General features: G+C 41.7%; 2 protein-coding genes across 3 annotated transcripts in view; one reads left to right on the forward strand and one right to left on the reverse strand.

The window, feature by feature from the left end:
• Positions 1–1,304: 1,304 nt before the first annotated feature.
• gpib (glucose-6-phosphate isomerase b) lies at positions 1,305–8,703 on the reverse strand. Its single transcript, XM_088295908.1, has 18 exons — positions 8,568–8,703; positions 7,643–7,733; positions 7,501–7,569; positions 6,712–6,831; positions 6,547–6,630; positions 5,683–5,829; positions 4,925–4,996; positions 4,795–4,839; positions 4,615–4,668; positions 4,220–4,280; positions 3,366–3,409; positions 3,141–3,293; positions 2,773–2,902; positions 2,628–2,704; positions 2,428–2,556; positions 2,280–2,355; positions 1,654–1,720; positions 1,305–1,553 (listed from the first exon to the last, which is right to left on the reverse strand). Exons 1-18 carry the CDS (start codon positions 8,684–8,686, stop codon positions 1,430–1,432), a joined length of 1,662 nt encoding a protein of 553 aa, XP_088152034.1. The 5' UTR covers positions 8,687–8,703; the 3' UTR covers positions 1,305–1,429.
• Positions 8,704–10,096: 1,393 nt separating this feature from the next.
• garre1 (granule associated Rac and RHOG effector 1) overlaps positions 10,097–19,601 on the forward strand; it is a 32,172-nt gene continuing 22,667 nt past the window's right edge. Inside the window, exon 1 of one of the 2 annotated variants that reach the window (XM_088296128.1) lies at positions 10,097–10,173. The gene's annotated coding sequence lies outside the window, so the exon portion shown is untranslated. Of the gene's footprint in view, positions 10,174–14,554; positions 14,687–19,601 lie in introns of those variants that run through there. The other variant, XM_088296129.1, reaches the window with a different exon arrangement.

Consider the following 19,601-nt stretch of genomic DNA (forward strand, 5'->3'; position numbering starts at 1 on the left):
GTGGCACAGATTGGAATGTGAAAAAAAGGTATTTTTAGGTGTTTTGAATGACGTGACATTTCTGCATTCATTTTAGAATTGTGTCTTGGAAAATGTGAAATACGGAAAAAGGGAAAATTAGGCAAATGTGAAAACTATTTTACTTCTTAAAATGTTCTGAGTGAATTTAGCAGTTTGAAGCTGCAATGGTGACGAGAAATGTTGGGTTAGCGTTAGCTGAAATTGAAAAATGTATTAGTCTGGGAATTTTGTCATGGAAGGTGTGAACGACTAAACAATTTGAAATTTATAACATAATATGAATTTTAATATTTATATTTTCCTTGAATAAATTATGGCTCATTTCCGAGTGTCATTAACTGAAACGCTTTTCTGTCAGCAGCAGCAGCAGTGCAACTGGTGCTCTACTGCCACCTAGTGGTTGCTGTTGTCCCAACCTTTGAACCTCTCACTTTACCTTATTTCGAGACCTGAGCCTATAAAATACATGTCAAAGGAAAAGTGACATTTTCAGGCACACTATACTCACTTATTCGTCATTATGCCCCGACCAGAGAAAATTAACAAAGTGATTATATTTTGCAAAAGCCCTCATGGACGCCTTCGTTTTGGTTTGCTGTAAATGCATTGTTTTTGTTTACCTACTTTCTGGTGAATAACATTTTCAAGCAATTTTTTCAACTGTGGCTTCAGGTTGAGTTGATTCGTAGAATTAAATAATTGTAGCTCTGGATAATTCTGATTGAGGTATTTAATATGACATATTGTGTGACTTGATGTGGAGTCATTTCCTTAATTTGAAGTGAAAATTAAGGACTTTTCCCAGTTTTTTGGGGGGGGATACATCATATAGACGAAATAATTTCAGATCTGAAAAACGACTTATCCATCCATCCATTATCTGTACCGCTTGTCCTCACAAGGGTCGCGGGGGGGGGGGGGGCTTGTCCTGGAGCCTATCCCAGCTATCTTCGGGCAGAAGGCTGCAAATGTAATTTTTAAATCTAGTCAGCATTGGGGTATGTTGAGACTTTCAGGTTATTTGGTCATTGTGTTATTGTATAAGGACATATTGATAAAATATGTACAGACGTGGAACACACTCATCAGGCTCTCTAATATAAGGTATGACTTGATATGGTTTGCTGCAATTTTAGTTTTAAACATCATAAAAATTAATCAACTGGAACACTGTAAAATGAAAAAAAAAAACTAAGATTTTTTTTTTTTGTGGGAATGAAGTGACGTACTGATTTTATGATTGTGCCAAGCAAAAAAACAAATACACAGCAGCATACCGTGCCTCGTTTGGCAATATTAAAGATCTTGTTTCTTTTTTTTTAATACATCGTACAAACGTGCACAGTGCTTTGTAACGTGGAAATTGATATGAATCACAATGATGGAAAGGACGGCATGAGCACGGTGTTCAGGCAAAGTTCTTTTTAAGGAAGTTGATGAGTCCGTTGGTGGACGCGTCGTGGGAGTTCACCTCGGCGGCGTCCTGCAGCTCGGGCTCGATCTTCTTTGCCAGCTGCTTGCCCAGCTCCACGCTAGTAAAGCAAAACATAATATTAGGAATAAATAATAAAAATAGGATTAACTTTGGAAATGTGAGAGTGGAATTAAAAACAAACAAAAAAAAAGACTCACCCCCACTGATCAAAACTGTTAATCTCCCACATCAAACCCTGGATGAAGATTTTATGCTCATACATGGCTGAAAAAAAAGACAGTGAATTAAAAAAAAAATCCCAGTTCTGACACCTGCATCAGAAGTTAAGATTTCACTTATAACTATGGAACTATATGATGACATTGATCAGTTGTGAGATTGCAGCATAGATGGATGCCAGTTCAAACATCGATTTGGTGAGTGACCTCATCCGACATGAGAAATGTTTCTAACGCAAGTATGCATTGCAATGGCAAACTCATCCAACTTCTTATTATTTGCAGTGTGCATAGCAATGACTGACGGATCCCACTTATGACTCCACTTTGGTGTCAGAAGTGGGATTCTGTACTCATGGGTTTTTCTCTGCCCTTTGTGTTATAATTAACAAGTTTTTTATTTCTTTCATAAAAAAAAACAATAATAATGCTCAATTCTGAGTTTGCGACATGGTCGGGTCCCACTTCTGACACCAATTTGGTGAGCCGCCCTGTCTGACTGCCAAAGTAGGCGTTATAACAAGAATGAGGCAGTACGATTTTCTGAGCCGCCTCAATAACAGCCACGATGGCTCCCTGTTTCTGACACCTTAGACTGTTCTCACCTATGAGAGCACCAAGCGTGTAAGGGGTCAGTTTCTTGAAGATGATGGAGTTGGTGGGCCGATTTCCTTGGAACACCTTGAAAGTGCACAACAAAAAATTACGATACGAGCTAGCGTATGAGTTATCCTGTGTGTGCATGTGACCCACCTTGTGTGGCAGAATCTTCTCCAAAGCCTCCCCAGTCAGGCCACTGGCCTCCAGTTCCCTGCGGGCCTCCTCAGTGGTCTTCCCCCTCATGAGAGCCTCCGTCTGGGCCAGGAAATTGGCCACCAGGATCTGCAAACACGTGGCATTATTTGAGACACATCAGCTTTTATCATTATGGAGCCATGGATATGTGCACTCGCCTTGTGGTGCAGGTTGTCCCTGACGGGGTGCTGCGACTGTGCTGGAATGAGGAAGTCGGACGGCACCATACGTGTTCCTGTGTGACAAGCACAAACCATCACAATGACATCCCAGTGGTCTTCCTTCCTGTCATTGAGCAGGTACCTTGATGGATAAGCTGGTAGAAGGCGTGCTGCCCATTGGTGCCCGGCTCGCCCCACACGATTGGCCCAGTGTGGTAATTTACGCGAGTGCCGTGTTTGGTGACGTACTTGCCGTTGGACTCCATGTCGCCCTGCATCCAAAACAGACAGAAATGTAACGATTAAGTAAACAATGTGGTACAAGACTTATTATTGTTGTTGTTGCAGTTTGCATTACACAGATCCCACTTCTGACACCACCATTGTGTCTACAATTGGAGGAATTACAATTTATTGCAGAGATTTTGAATCTGCACAACTACTTTTCAAATTCTGCTGTATCTTAAATTGAGCAATGTAGATTTTCTCTCATGTAGTGTAGGTGCTAACCTGCTGGAAGTAGGCAGCAAAGCGGTGCATGTACTGGTCATAGGGCAGCATGGCGTGGGTCTCCGTATGGAAGAAGTTGATGTACCAGATGCCCAGCATGGCCAGCAGCACCGGAGCATTTTTATCCAGGGGAGCCGTGCGGAAGTGATTGTCCTACGGAGGTGAGTTTTTAATTTATTATTATTATTTTCTCTGCATTTAAGATTGACCACCTGAATGACATACCATCCAGTGGGCGCCTGCCAGGAGCTTCTCAAAGTTGTCAAAGCCTAATGATGAGGGGGAAAAAAGTTGTCAAAACAAGAGTATGCCGCTCCCTGATTGGTGTCATGTTGCACAAATGGCTCCCACAACAAATACCTAATAATGATTAGCAATAAATGATAAAACAATATATTATATATTATAATGAACTAATTGATAAATGACAAGGAAATCAAGGAAAATTAACAAAATACTATACAAGAATTAATAATTGCTTAATATAATACATTGTATATGTTTATGTATTGTAGCAAATGCATTGGTTTAATTTTTGTTTGATTACTTTTAAATGGAAATATTTTTAGCATGGTATTGTAAACCAAATACATATTTATTACTCATTATATACACATTAGACATGTTTTATAATATAATTGAAATAGTTTTCCGTACATATGAAATATCATATTATAAAATATGGAATAATTATTATTATATGCAACAATACAAATCATTTAAAAAAATGTAATTTCAATATTTAGATATATATTTCTTGAAATAAATACACCCAGCAATCAAGGAGTATAGAAGATAGATGAATAGATGTGAAATACAATTTATAAGTATATGATTATCTTTAGTGCAAAATAAAACAATATATTATTGCTACTCTTATCATTTTAATTCTATTATAACTGTTAATATTATTTATAGCATACAGTTTGAGACTTTTCTTTCATTATATGATTATGATACAATAGTTTATTACATTTTATATATAATTATCTATTTCAGTCTCAGAAAAAGAAATCCTAATGTGTTGCTATAGTTCCTTGCCCAGTAAAGGGGCACATAATAACTTGTAATATACAAACCAATGTGTAATGCAATGGCCATTCCAATGGCTGACCACAAGGAGAAACGTCCCCCAACCCACTGAAAAGACAGAAATAACACAATTTAAAAAATGCATTTATCCCCAAATCAACAGTGAGAGCCAAAACATGTGACATAGTGACATAAAGGCCATATTGTAGCGGTGGCACTTAAAATAGCAACCAAATGCAGTCCTGTGAGGCTTTGACCTTTATCTATGGGCCAGCCAGGACAGTAACCTCTGCAAGGGAGAAGGTCACAACCAATAATAGCCGAAGGAGGAGGCACGAGGGGAGGGCCTCTGATTACCAGCCAGCTGCGGGCTTGGCCGTCCAGTCTCGGTCACAAAGTTGCGCTTAAATATAGCTAGCTGCCATACAGAAAGAGCACTCACATCCCAGAACTCAAACATGTTCTCTGTGTCGATGCCGAAGTCCTTCACTTTGGGCTGGAAGATAGAAGAGTGACAATTATTAGGTAGCTAGCTGGCTAGCTAGCTAGCTTGCTAACTCTCTAGCTATCTAGCTAGAGAGATAGATAGACAGAAAATGGTTGTGTAAATTAGGTGACTTACGCCATTGGTGGACAGAGCAACAAAGTGTTTGGCCACGGCACTTTTCTGCAGAGAAACGACAAAATTGTCAATGGCTGTTGTTTTTACGCCATGAAAGGCAAGACTGCCGTCCAAGCGCACACTCACGTACGTCTTTGGCGTGCTCCAGGAACCACGCTTTGGCCGACTCTGCATTGGTGATGGTCTCCTGAGTGGTGAAGGTCTGACAAAAATCACCCAGAAAACAAAAATTATCATTAAAACGGAAAACATAGTACCGTAAAATTTTTAAAAGCTCATTAATTCCAAATACTCTCTCGTCTTGTTAAATTTGCCGGTTATTATATTTGTCACGGTTGTGCTGCATTTCGCCTTCGTTGTTTTGCGTGTAACAAGGCACATAAGAGAATTTAAATAAAAAAAATAACAATAAGCATAAAGGAAAGACCCCCCCATGCTGCCCGAAATCAAATCGGCTTTTCCAACATTCTGCTAAAAAGGAGAAATGTGTCTCTTAAGACAAAATTCAGTCGGCACTTCTGGGATTTTTCCAACGTCGAAAATGAAATCCATTTCCGATGAATACAAAAGCGGTGGAAGAGCGTCTGCAGTTAGAATTCCTCAAAATGCAGAATGATGACTCTCAACTTGTGCTTTACAAAGCTACATTTTTACTGACGAGATGGCAAGCAAAACGCACAATGAGTCAGTTTGGTTAAACGTACATCCGCGAGCAAACAATTTCTCTCAACACTGAACAAAAGCAGACTGAGAGCAAGAAATACCGACAACCATCTCCATGATGTCTTTTGCACCTCAAGCACAATTTCACTCCCAACCTGCCAGCCATACTTCAGTCCAAAGTGCAGCATCATCATATTTCACGCCGCTGTTAAACCGCCACGGTACCTTGGAGGCGATGATGAAGAGCGTCGTCTCGGCGTTGAGCTGCGCTAGCGTCTTGGCGATGTGCGTCCCGTCGATGTTGGACACAAACCACACGGCGGGCCCATCCTTGGAGTACGGTTTGAGGGCCTCCGTCACCATCAGCGGCCCCTGCCGTTTGCCAGATCACGTTGGAAGACGGCAAGTAAAATGGATACATGCTTCTTTGCTGGTGAATTTGATTTGACTTTTTAAATTTTTCATGGTTTCACTTCTTTTTGCTGGATTTTAATAAGGAGCTGAACGTGAAAATTCACAAATTGATTTTTTTTAACGGACCGATACACTTCTTGGTTCAATTAGAATTGTCATTTCAAATAGTCCTCCTCATTATGAGTCAGACTCGTGCAATGAGAGAAAACAAGTTAAAAAAAATAGTGCATATAGCTTTGACTTCAGAAGGCCGAGCAGACAGCAAGCACACTCGCAAACACTTTGCTTATCTTGACGTTTTCAAGAGCAACGGCGACAGTTTTCTGCTCTGCGTAGTTGTCTCCTCCCCTCGTCCCCCCCCCCCCCCAAATCAAGCGATAAGTTGCTCATACCACATTTCGAAAGATAAACGTTTCGAAGGCTCCCATTCATATTTCTCTGGATCCAAAAATGTCCTTATGACATTCTGGGGTCGGAGATCAATCAATTCCGAATTTTGACACTCAGCTACATGTTAGAGGTTGTCGAACAAATACTGAAGCACTCAACGGTTGCATTCAAGCGTTTAGAAATCATGTTCACCTGTAAAAGTCACAGCGCATTTTCGGTTCATTCTGAAATTTTCCCCAAAGACAAAATACTTTTTGCCAGTAGTTTGTTAAAAACATTACTCACAAGATCCGATCCGCCTATTCCAATATTGACGACATCTGTGATGCTCTTCCCCGTGTAGCCCTTCCATTGACCGCTACGAACCCTCTGCAAAAAAAAAACAGAGAATCAGATGTGACTTGACTTTTTTTCCCCTTTACACATTGTTTGCTATAACATTTAACTCACATGACAAAAGTTCTTCATCTTGTCCAAAACCTTATTAACGTCTGGCATCACATCTTTGCCGTCCACCATGATGGGGGTGTTGGAGCGGTTTCGCAGAGCCACGTGGAGCACAGCACGGCCCTAAAGCACATTCACACATTCGTACAATTTACAATCTCACATTTTAGCTTTCAACTCATTTCCCGGATGTTCAATAGGGTTTAGATCAGGGATAATCACAATAGTCCCATGTTTTGAGTGTTTGTCGCAGTGAGTTTTTAGTTCTTTTTCCCGTTGGGCGACTCGTGACTTTTGGCTGAGACCAAGCCGGCTGCCAGCTTGATAGTCATTGCAGCCTGCACAGATTCAAGACAACCTGTGCTGGATGGCGCTAAATAGCCACTTCATTCAGTGTTCTCTTTTTTCTGTCTTTATGTGGCTATAAAGACCACAGAACTGATGTAACTTGTCAAAAAGCTACAAAATGGTCTAACATTCTTGAGATGACATGATACAGATTCAACATTCACATCATCTTGTGCCGGATGAAGCGAAGCAGCCCCAGAACACAACCGAGGCTCTTCCATGTTTCACAACAGGGACAGGGTTCTTTTATTTTCATACATCATTACTGGGCCTGTAGAAATAGTTGTCATTTTATTGTACCCTGTCCAAATTCAAAACCAGAGCAGTGACCGGTATAAAGCCTTTACAGGTAGCGTGAAAGGAGCTCGTTACTACAGCTGTCGTGAATGATGAAATCCATCAAGGAGGTCTACACGAGTCAAGAAGAGAGTGAAAAATGAGCACCTCAGTGAAGTTGATCTTATCTCCGGTGAACATGGTCTCTCTGGCCGCTTCCATGCCTCTCGACTTGGCCTGCCAAAGCCGAACCGCGCGGTGTGTTAAAGGACACAGGAAATGCTGGGATTTTGCACTCGAGATGACTTGCCAGTTCAACTAGCATCTTCATCACTTCTTCGGTGATGAGGTTCTTGGAGTAGTCCAGCAGGATTTCGCCGTCGTCGGTCTGCAGTGTGAGGCTGCACAAACCAGAGGTGGGAGGAAATAACAGACATGAGCATTCGTCAGTGCTTTTCGTCCAGTCGGTCCGAGTCATCCAAACGGTGTTGAGAGCATATTTACCTGTACCACGTCACACATATTGTTTTTGTTTCACCGATCACCACATTGTGTGCGTGTGTGTGTCTGTTATGTTTTTTTGTTTTATATCTTTGGCTGGGTTACGGTTGATTCAGATGCTTATATGGCGCATTTTCATTCTGTTTAGTCATTCGGATACATTCTAATCCAAATACATGGCTCAGTGTAAACCCGGGCAGACTGACAATGGAGTTGCTGTCCGCCACAACCCAGGAAGCTCGACTCCGGTTCTTGATGTCACTTTTTGCATTCTCTTTTGTTTTTATACAATACACTGCTATTAAAAAAAATATAAAATAGTAAAAATGCATTTTATGTTCAAAGAAATTCAGTGATGAGCTTATTCACAGAACAAAGTAAACTTGTGAGTCAAGGTACTGTTGTTATTTTTATTGAATACTATTTTTTACTGCTGTAAATTCTCCCCTTTTCTGGTTAATAAATGAATCACTTTCTTCCCTTACTTATTCACACATTTGCCACTTTGCGCCTTGTATTTGCACTTTTGTCAGCACATTTAGCTGTTAACACATCACAATTCCAGTTTCAAGTCAAAGTTGAGTGTCATTACTTTTAGCTAAGCAAGCCCCAAGATCTAAAATTGGCGACTTAGGTCTGGCTCGAGTCAAGTCATGTGACTCGAGTCCGTCACCTCTGACCCCAAAACAACATTATGAAGCGGAAGAGCCCGGTTTATTTGCGATGCCTCCTACCTGAATTTGTGGAACCTTTCCTTGTCGCCGTCAAACATGTGCCTCATGTTGAGGTTCAAGGCGTGGGCCGTGTACCATTGCTGCAGCCGCTGAAAGACGGGGTCCTGCGTGAGTCCCATGTTGCTGAGTCCGGAGTTGGGCTGAGTGGGGCAGACAGGGTGAGCGCAAAAGCTTTTTGAAGGGCCACTCAGGCTCCTCCTACTCTTACTATATTCAGGGCTGGTGCATGCATGTCACACCTCCCCCCCTACGTTTTTCTCAAGGGTTTGCACTGCATGTTTGGCACAGGTGGCAACAGTACAGTCAGGGGCGCTGAAAAGGGGGGAATAAGGAGAAGGATAGGGGAAAAAGCATGTTAGACGGACTAGCTCAGGTGTCAAACACGCAGCGGCGGGCCGTGCATTTCACACGTAGTCTTCAGTGAAGTTCTACTTAGTCCCACTTGAATAAATACTGCTCATAATACCATCATTTATGTCACCATGGCTGAAGAAATGCTATACAGAAACACACATTTGCGCACTATTGAGTGTTGGACGACCTTGGCTCATGAGAGCGAGCTTCACTTGAAAGGTCCTTCTTGAAAATGGCCTTGCAAGTATATCTCCAATCAAATGCACCCTTTTCCCTCCTTTGACCAATGTGGGGTAAAAAAAGCAAGAAAATATTTTAGATTTTTGAACAGTCACCAGGTAAGATTGTCTGGTCTCGATTTCCGCATAGCGCAGCCCTCTCACTAGTGATTATCGAATCACAGGACATGCTACACACAGGAAGGCTTGAGCCTGACTCAAACCTTGCATCTCTGTACTGTGAGGCAGACGTGCTAACCAGTCGTTCACTGCACCACCACCAAATTTAAGTACTTCTTTATTTATTTAACATTAATTATCCAAGTAAGGCAATTGAAAACATTCTCATTTAAAATGCTAACCCGGTCGCAGAAAGCAGAGTAAAACAAGTACAATAGCAAATACAAATATATAAAAATAAATACATACACAACAAACTGTACAATGTATTACAGACTAAAAACAAGTGCAGCTATGTAAAGTATCCCTCATTAACCTAATAAACGATGATGTATACAATCTGACAGCACTGCTGTCAGATGCCAAATGATCCCTTGCTGGTGGAATTTGTGGACACGCCTCCTATCGACCGTCAGGCCAAATATACATAAAACCTACTGCAATAGTCTTGGTCCAACGCTAGAGGACGACAAAGCCTCAGGTTTAGTGACGACTGTTTGATTTATTTGCTCTCAGTTTCGGTTTTAGTGTATTAACAAAGAATGACTTCAAAAGTAAATAAATAGCATGCGTTTATGTCTCGGACTGACACGCAACAGAAAAAGTAAATTACAGTATTTAAAGCAGCAGCCAAGATTTTGTTTTGTTGTGAAACATTTACCGGACCGGAAGTATTTGCTTTTATTTTGACGAACAATTCCACACGCTCCAGTCTCACAAACTCACTTTTCACTGGCCAATCCATTTATTGTGAAACGTTAACCGGAAGTGTTGTCTTTTTTATTACGACGGGCTTGACTTAGTCGTCACACGGGCAAGAGATTCGCTGTCAAAGAGGGTGGATGCCAGAGATGGTAAGCGATGCGCCTTGTCCCCTTACTACCTTCACATTTTCTTTCCATTTAATTGCGTACCTCATATCTTCTCTTTATTGCATCGAGTTGGCGTTTGTGGAGCTTTGTTGTGTTTTTATCAGTCGCGCCTCTGTAACGCTTTTCAGTCGTGTCGCAGAGAGGCTAGCGGGGGTAAAGCTAACGTTAGCCTCGCGTAGCTATGTCGCGAAATCCACTGAGTACACATGAAACATCCGTGCCCCCATTATCGGACGCACACCCCCTTCATCGATCCTCTTGCTCGCAATTGACAACTTCTATCCACATACGTCTCCCTGACAGGCTTCTTGTAAGTTACGAAATGCTGTTGTGTCGCTAAAACAGTCAATTTTGAACATATTTGTCAGTCTTCAGCTCGAAACCACCCACTTTCGGCTCACGAGGGGAGGAGCGATTCTGTGTTGGTTTATTTTTATTTTTCCACGCCATCAAATCTACATCGAGTGAGCACGTCGTCTTGACAACGGCTTGCTGCGTTTGTCGAATGACGGTAAATGTGTGTTATTAATTGAGTATCGTCATAACCGTAATCGGGTGAGTGACGCGGGTGTCCGATAATGGATCTGGCGAAGTGTGGGATTGTTCACCATTTATATACATGGGAGTTTTATACAAGTTAGCACACTCGTGTTTGATGTTAGCTTACGGCTAACTCACTTAAAAGCCTTTGATTTAACTGAAACAGAAAACGGGCTGCAATTCGAAATTCATGTGTGTGTGTGGGGGGGGGGGGGGGGGGGGGCTTTGAACGACACAAAGGGCGACTGTGTTGTCCGTATTACGGTTTTATTATTAATAAGATGCGACATCGCGCTCCTGCCGCCAGGAGTTTCGGTGAAACCGGCGAGCGGCGGATTCCTGCCTAATAATGATCTTGCACACTTGACTAAAACTATCCGCGATACGAAATGGACACGTAGAAAATAAACAACAATTCTGCGTTCTGCACTGTAGTCATCCACCTTTAAGAATAACCTAATGTAAACGCTCGTCAGTGAGCTGTAAACACAACGCTTGGCACCTGAAGATGAAATATGCCAAGAGAGCTTGTGGAATGCGTTTCCTGTTTGGCTCTTTGCAGACAGACAGAACGAGAGCGAGTAGATATGTAGTTGCTCATACCCGTACACTGTAAAAGCACTTAACGTGTCCCTACTACATTATAGGAGAGATCATGCACTTATGCACGCTCTCACACACACCCAATTTAAAATTGTGAATCCCTTGATAGCTGTGGTTTGCCATTCACTTTTTTGTAACTTGTTCTTTATTAGAGCGGCTAAGATGTTCGTTCGCTTCTAATAACCATCTATCCATCCATAATCCAAGCTGCTTCTCCTCACGAGGGTCGCGGGCGTGCTGGAGCCCATCCCAGCCGTCTTCGGGCAGTAAGCAGGTTACACCCTGAACTGGTTGCCGGCCAATTGCAGGGCATACAAAGATAAACAACCAGCATGCTCACAATCATTTAGAGTGCTCAGTCAACCTACCATGCATGTCTTTTGAATGTGAGAGAAAATCGGAGTACCTGGAGAAAAGCCACACAGGCACGGGGAGGACATGCAAAAGCGATGACGGCATCGCTTTGGCGCATTCTGGTGGCATATTGTTGTCACATAAGGAGTAGACACACACACATTTATTGAGACAGAAGCAGTGCATTGCAGCCATAAATGTGTGTGTGTGTGTATATATATATATATCTATATATCGATCGAGCGAGCAATAGATAGATATAGGCTGGCGACCAGTTCAGGGTGTCCCCCGTCTACTGCCCGAAGTTAGCTGGGATAGGCTCCAGCACCCCTCGCGACCCTAGTGAGGAGAAGCGTTTAAGATAACGGATGGATATGCAATTACAAACATTCTTAGAAAGTGCATCAATTTCACCGTGGATTTTCATTAATGGCGGCAGGCATCCCTCGCGGATACAAGAGTTTCACTGTATGCTGCAAAGATGATGATCTTGTCATGGTTTACTCGCTAAATTACTTTGCGCGATTACTTACTTTTATGAATGGGAATGGATGGATACACAACTTAATTTTCCATCCAGTGAAAAAGCATTTAATTGCGTGTCACTATAAGTTGCTGGTGTAGATAGTTTTGCTTTTTACTACATTTTTTTAATCAGCATTGTTTTTTTTATTTTGTGATGATTCAGAATCGGCTCTTGTTTTTTCTCCAGCACATCAGGTATTTATAATAATAATAATAAAGATGATGATAATAATAATAATAATACAGTAATATAATATGATATTTATGATCAAGGGTATGTTCAGCAACAGAACGATTTTTTAGCTATAAATTATAACGTATGGAAAAATCCTTATTGCACAAGATTTTATAGGTCAACCTTAAACACAGAAAAGCATCGCAAACGTGATATGCTATAAAAATACATCTTTATTATGCGATTAATATTATGAGAAAAAAAGTGTTTGTCTTTTATTTTTTGCCACTAACCGAACGTAAATACTTATTTTTGAAAAACAAAAATGGCAAAAAGTCACTAGAATGAAGTAAAGTAAAAGCACATCATTATGCAAAAAACAATATTGCATTATTATGCTGGAAAAAAGGGAATGTCAATATGTCAATTATTTAGACGACAAGATCACTATAATGACAAAAAAAGTTGTTTCTTTAGTTAAAAAAAGACAAAAAAAATAAATGGTAATGTGAGAAAAAAAAGTCAAGATTTTTGGGGTTTGGCACCAAATTCCCACTAAAAGCCTGGCCTTCACTCAGCACACTTGTTGACATCTGCCACAGCGGTGTCACCGTGGAAATAGTCGCTTTGCTCGGCAAAATTCCTGTCTCGCCTTCAGCCCATTCTCCTCCCGACTGACCGACGGGCTGATTCAGCGCTGTGCACGCAGTCCCGTCACTTGTGCGCTGTGGCGTCAAACACGTGACCTCGCAGAGACGCCCGCCTCATCCGTCCGTGTGCACCAAGGTGATCCAACGAGCCACAAGCTCATTGTTTGCGCTGGAGAGGCCGCCACACTCTGTCATGTGTTGTACACCTGAGTGATGTTTGCTTCCCGGGCAACCCTCCCGTTCGCATATTATTTGCAGTGGCGTCGCCCGAAAGGCAAGGCTGGGGGAAGGGTCCGCTTTGCCCCGAGGCCATGATATTATTAGAGGCAAGGAATTCCAGCATTTGCAGCCCATGATCTCAGTTTACACAGTCCAATTCAGGCTGCCGTTTTCACGGATGTTTTCCCTTTTGTTTTTGCTATGTCGGATGGGTTTGCTGCAAAGTATTAGCACTAATAAGAGAGATGAAATAACAGCTACTGTAGAATCTTGTGAATAACACTTTTTTTTCCCAAAATAAAAGAGATCACCAATCAAGGGGGCTTATTAAGAAATGTAACGTCTTCACAAATAATCACGGATTCATAGTGCATATTATTCCCAACGTAACTCAATATGCTTCACTTCACATGCTGTAATTAAAAGTGCAGCTTTTAAAAGCAGCTATAGAGTTTAATCGAATTAAAAGCAAAGTATGGAAATAAAAAGTAGCTTATTGAATTGACTAAAAGTGCATACAGTGCAAGATTTTCCCAAATATGAATTTGAAAATACTTTGAAAAACCTTATTCATAGTTATGGGAAATGTGCAAATAAAAATTTTTCGGGGAATACTTTGAATCTTTATTCATTCATATTGTTTGCTGTGAAATCTGGGGACTGTTTTTTTACACACATACAGAGAAAAACTGGGTGATTTTGTGGGGGCATACTTTACATAGATGTATGTAATTAACGTTATTAAAACTGACTAGACCAAAATGCGTAAACAATAACATTTTAAAAAGGGATCAATCATCAAATTATGAGACACTCGCTATTATGAGCTGGGAAGCTTGCAATATTAAATGCAACTCCACATTAATGACAGCGATGACAATCATAAGAAATTGTTTACAGGGGTGATATGACAAAGCTTCGACTATTTCATTGTCAAATTCTTTCTTAAGTGACTGTATTATCCGCAGCAGTTGTCATTTTTACGCTCTAAAGTTATTGGAATTTTCCGACAATATTTAATCATTTTCTGCTTTAGACAAAGCGCTAAGTCGCTGAGGTTGACTCAACAGCGCCTCTGCTGGTTGCAGCCAAGCCGGAAGGAATTGTGCCTTGTGTCCCAACTTGCCTTGCACAACTAACAACCTTTGCGTTCACCCGGGCTTCGGGAAGCATTTTCATCCCCGCCGGTCGCCCCAGCATACTTTCATGAATGGGAGCAATGCCGCGGGATTTCATCGCCGCTAGCACTCCACCGACGGCACACACTAGACACGGTCCATTGTGCGCTTCTATACTGGAGAGGATATCGCAGCTAATTCTGTTTGCTCTCAGCTCAGTGCTGACAGGCAAGTGCGCTTTGTGCAAAGGCTTGCGTGGATCACAGTGGATGGGACTTTTATTTGTCGACATTCACGTGGCCTTTTAACAGGTTTGCTATTGTCCACTGCTTTAGGATGAATATTTTGGTTCTCAGTAGAAATGTTGGCGCTTTCAGTTAAAAAGAATGTTTGAATTGTTACCAGTACAGCTATTCACGGGACATAGGTAGCGAGCCCTGGAACCAACGGTGAAAAATTACAAATGGATTACATATAATTTCATTTAGATTCAAAAATGCATCTTAAGCGCAGGTATGTGGTAACCCTTTCGCAAGCCGCAAAAAAAGATTGTCAGGCACATTGTCAGGCAATTACAAGACAGGCGTCAGTTTTGGCTTATTGATAATTACTAAGTTGGGCAAAAACATTCGCGAGCAACTACCTCCTCCTCAACATTCAAAGACCTTAGAACAGATGATGAATTCCCATAAAATCTTGTGAATAACATGCACCTGTGTATAATACGCCCCCTCACCTTTAAAAAGACATTTTGATTCTTTGTTGTTTTGTACCCGTTTAGTTGGTGTCCTCCACTATCAGAGTGAGAAATATGAGTCAGTAAAGATTCAAAACATACCAATTAACTCATTCACTGCCATTGACGGGTATAGACGATAAAAAGAGCATTCTTTTTACCTAGGCTGGCAGTGAATGAGTTTTAAGTGTAACAGCGCTTAAATCCAAGTTAAAAATGATGCTCTTTTCCCATAGCTATGATTAAGGTCATTTAAAATATTATTTTAAAAATCATGTCACAAGTGTTGTGGGTGTGCCGGAGCCTTACGGATGGATGGATGTTTTCGGAAATCTCTTTCAGTAATTTTTGTCAGCTGTTTTTTATTTCTGTACTTGGCTTTTAAGTCTGTATAACTTGGTGAGTAGCTGCTTTTAAATGTACTATTAATTACCGCTTGTGATGTGCAGCATATTATGCTACATCTTGTATGAAATGCACGATCAATCAGTGATTTTAATTTTTTTTCTTCTAACCCCTAGGTACTGCTAAATATCTAAACAACGCGAAGAATGTTCACTCCTCAGTTTTTCTCCTGTAAAAAAAATACTTATTATTCATGGTATTTTTGAGTACTTTATTGTACTTTCTTGACACTAATGACTTTACTATAAGCCAAGGCTTTGGCGTTGTCCAGTGGCATTTACAGAGAGCGCAGAAAAATATGCAAAGACATGCAAATTGGTGATATATTTTTTCTTTGGGAGCAAATAGCAAAGGACCGGTTCCACAGAAAAAATGGCAAATTGCTAAGTTTGTGACTGACAAACCACAAATAGGTGGCGGTTCACCTACCGTAGATTTTTTGTTGCTCAGCGTTGGGTTAAAATGACATTTGCTCATTATTTGAACATGAAGTTGCCGATGTGAGAAGGAAAATCATCTCTTGGTGACAGTGTTACAGGGGGTCCTCTGTTTATGTTTCTGCTCTAGTACAGAAGACATTTTCGATCACTTGAAATATTTGACCAATGGTTATATTGATTAGTATCGACCCTGTTGGAGACAACATAGTATGTAAACAGTCTCTACGGGTGGTCATGTTAATGTGGCTGTGGAGGCGACGCTGACCTGTGGGGGGGGGGCTCTTGTTAAAGTGGCCCGCGTGCTATTTTTATTGGAGATATAAGCTACTTACAGTGGCTGCTCTGACATTACAGGTTATCCTAATATTATCCCGCCCGGTCAGCGTCTTGACTGATACCAGCTATTAAGGCTGACGCCGTTCCACTTGGTAGCATTCCCTGCACTTGTGGCACTGGTGAGGATTCTTTACAGCAACGCGCGTAACAAGAACGGTGCTGGCGACCAAACGTCGCAGACAAACTATAAACCTGACGCTAGCAGGTTATTCCGGAAGCAACCCGACACTGACCACAGACGGTCTATTGTTGCACTAGTTAAATTGTAGCGAGGCCTTTATTTATACTTGCACAAGTTGTACAGCTGCATGTTTTCCTTTTTTTTTGGAGTGCTGGAATGCAGAGAGCGGCCACAATACGTTCCTTGTGTTCTCCGGGCAAGAGGAGCTCCTGTCGCACAGTTGCTCACGGCACTTGTCCTGGCCATTTGGACCGACTTCCTTGACCCTCGATAATGTGCAAAAGTATTTAGCTAGTAGCTACCGTCAGAGTTTGTTGGGTTTTTGTATTTTTTTTTGCAATTCTTACGTGACCATATCATGGTAGTTATGATGAAAAACGTGTACAGGGCATCCTTGGTTTGTGTAGTTCTGTTCCTATGGCGGCCAGATAACCTAAATTTGTGCGTGAGTAGTACAGTTCTTGTCTGTACAGGGGTTCCTCGGCTTTATATATATATTCATCAAGAGGACGTAGGCGACTTTCACCAGCTGTCAACAGTCGTCTGTTAGCTCGTTGGCTACTTCCCAAAATCATTGTATAATTTATATTTCTGAGGCGTGTGCGTGGGTAATCCCATTGTCAGCCCCAAAGTCAGTTTTGTAGTTTTTGCTATGTTTTGACCGTTTTGCCATGTCAAAATGAAAACAAGGCCCACAAACTGTTGCCCAGTCCCGTTGCTCTTATATGCATCGACATGGGATGTGTTGCCCCTTTTCCTGACCTGCTCCTTCCTTTTGAAGCTGCATTAGGCTAAGAGTTGAGTAGAGAAATAACATTCCTGAGCTTCATTGGCAACAGATGTAAGGGAGAACCCCCCCCCTCCTCAGCCCAACCTTTACTAGCGTCTAAAATCAGTGCGGCATGCAGCTGTTTTTTTTTTTTTTTTTTGCCCACAGAAGCCAAAATAGACTTCATGAGCGAGCTAATGTCCATGGCTTGTGACGGGAGCGTTGTCGTGTCCACCTCTGAAGATGGTTAAGGAGCTGTCACCATATGTCACAGCGGCCCCTGTTAAACTACCTGACGGCCATGCAAACGTCGATCCAAAAGTAGCGGCTGCACAAACTTGAAGAGTTTGATTTGCCACCACTGGGAGGGAGGGAGGGAGGGAGAGGGCTGAGTGTGAGTCGATAAAAACGAATGGCAAATGACTCAACAAACCGACGTGAGGGTGTGCACATCTGCTCAGGAGTGGTTAGTAGGCACATCATGTAAGTGAGTCAATGCCAAGCAGGAGATGTGCATCAAAATCCTTTTGAAAAATGTGTATCCAGAATACAGCCCTTAGCAAAAATGATGGCATCAAATTTGTGGGCAAAATAGTAGCTCACAGACACAAAAGTGAGGTCATTTCAAATGGCAACTTTCTGTTTTTAAGAAACACTAAAATAAGTGTAGTCAGTAAGTTCCAATTTTATACCAAGTAGAGAAATAAAAATATGTGAAAATAATTCTGGAATCACATTGTGTATCAAAATTCTTAAAAAAGGTAATCCATCTGTCACACAATATTGCAAAAGATGTCGTTGTTGTCTAAATTCTGGTCCAAGTACAGACAAACGTGTGAAAGATGTTAAAGGCAAAATGAACCAACATCCTCAGAGATTGGCGATTCCATTTTTGCCAGTGGTTGTCTTATGAGTGAGAGGTAAATAATACTTGTAAACACAATGGCATACTTTGGCTTTTACATTTTTGTCTCTGGCGACAGACAGGTCTCTCCAGGAAATTTAAGCCTCTTCCCGTCGAAACGGAGCAGCTGGCACGAGCACAGGGCTAGAGCTAACATTAGCCGCCGAGGGCCCCCCCTGCAGTGGGGGCGGCTCTGGATCCTCGATTCCGAAGTGGACACATCACTTCATGTTTTGTTTGGGTGCGATCTCCAATACAGCGAGGGGGGGCCCAGAAGAGGTAGAGCGGGTCACTTGGGCTTTGGAACAGTAAATCTGTCAAATGTAAAGCCCAAGACGAGGGGCTGGGGGAGATAAATCAGCTAAGATATTATCAGGACTTACTTTAACCTTGTGCCCATCGGATAACTCTTGAATCGGGTCGATTGCAAGTCTTGTTGGGCATAACGAAGAGCAAATATTTGACAATTTTCTCTGATGATTTCTTCAATGTTTGTTTGTAACCTGATTTCAAAGCCAATTTCCTTACTCTTAAATCCGGCTTATTTCTAGATTTTTATTTTTTATTTTTTTGCCAAATACCCACGAAGGAACGCTTGCAGCGAGTTGGAGCAGATTTCCTGTACTCACTTGCCACGCGTAATGTCCATGATCAGCATGAATGGCCAACAATGGGGAAAGCATATTCCTTTTTATTTGCCATTCATTTAGGCAAGACACGAGCCTTGATTTGTTTTTCAGTTGGCCACAGTTTGAAATCTGATTTCATAAATGAATAGCATTGACCAGAATGTATGATCATGTCGGCTACCTATATCAGGTGATTTATGCGTGTTGTGTGTGCAGCAATGGAAAAATAAGACTTAATAAATCTCGTCTATCTTGGGTAATAAATTGTCTTGACCCATCAACACCGCAGCCAACTACGAAAGTATTTACGCTCGACAGTTGACACTAGTGGAAATGTCCCAAAAAAAGAACAAAATGATCTGTACTGCCTTACGGAAACAAGCCTTTCTATTCTGTAGTTAGTCTTGAATCCAAGACCATCTGTTAACAAATTGAGTCCATCAGTGAAACAAATCTATATTTCCGCGTCTAGATCAAGCTAGCGCAACTGACTGACAGTGCCCTGTGTGAAAGTGGGTGATTGCGCGTGATTAGCCTCTAGGTAGCTGAGGTCAGGTTTCCTGTTTTCTTCGCGCTGGCTAATGCTGCATAGAAAGAAACGTGTCGACCTGCAAACACAGAGGGCCACCTGGCAGCTTCCCTGTGGCGCTAATCTCTTTTGAGACTCGCAGGTCAGCCCAGTTTACTCACGTTAGCTCCCCTCCACGGGGTTAACTCAGTTAGCATGCGCTGGCCTGCCTGCAAATGCTCGTAATCCTCGAATGAGAACTAGACGTGTAAATGAAATATTGTTGATTAAGAAGCTGACTGAACAGCCAAGAGACTA

The sequence above is a fragment of the Idiotropiscis lumnitzeri genome, chromosome 5 (assembly GCF_059441095.1).
Source record: "Idiotropiscis lumnitzeri isolate Australia: NSW breed Sydney's pygmy pipehorse chromosome 5, RoL_Ilum_1.0, whole genome shotgun sequence".
Lineage (NCBI taxonomy): Eukaryota > Metazoa > Chordata > Actinopteri > Syngnathiformes > Syngnathidae > Idiotropiscis > Idiotropiscis lumnitzeri.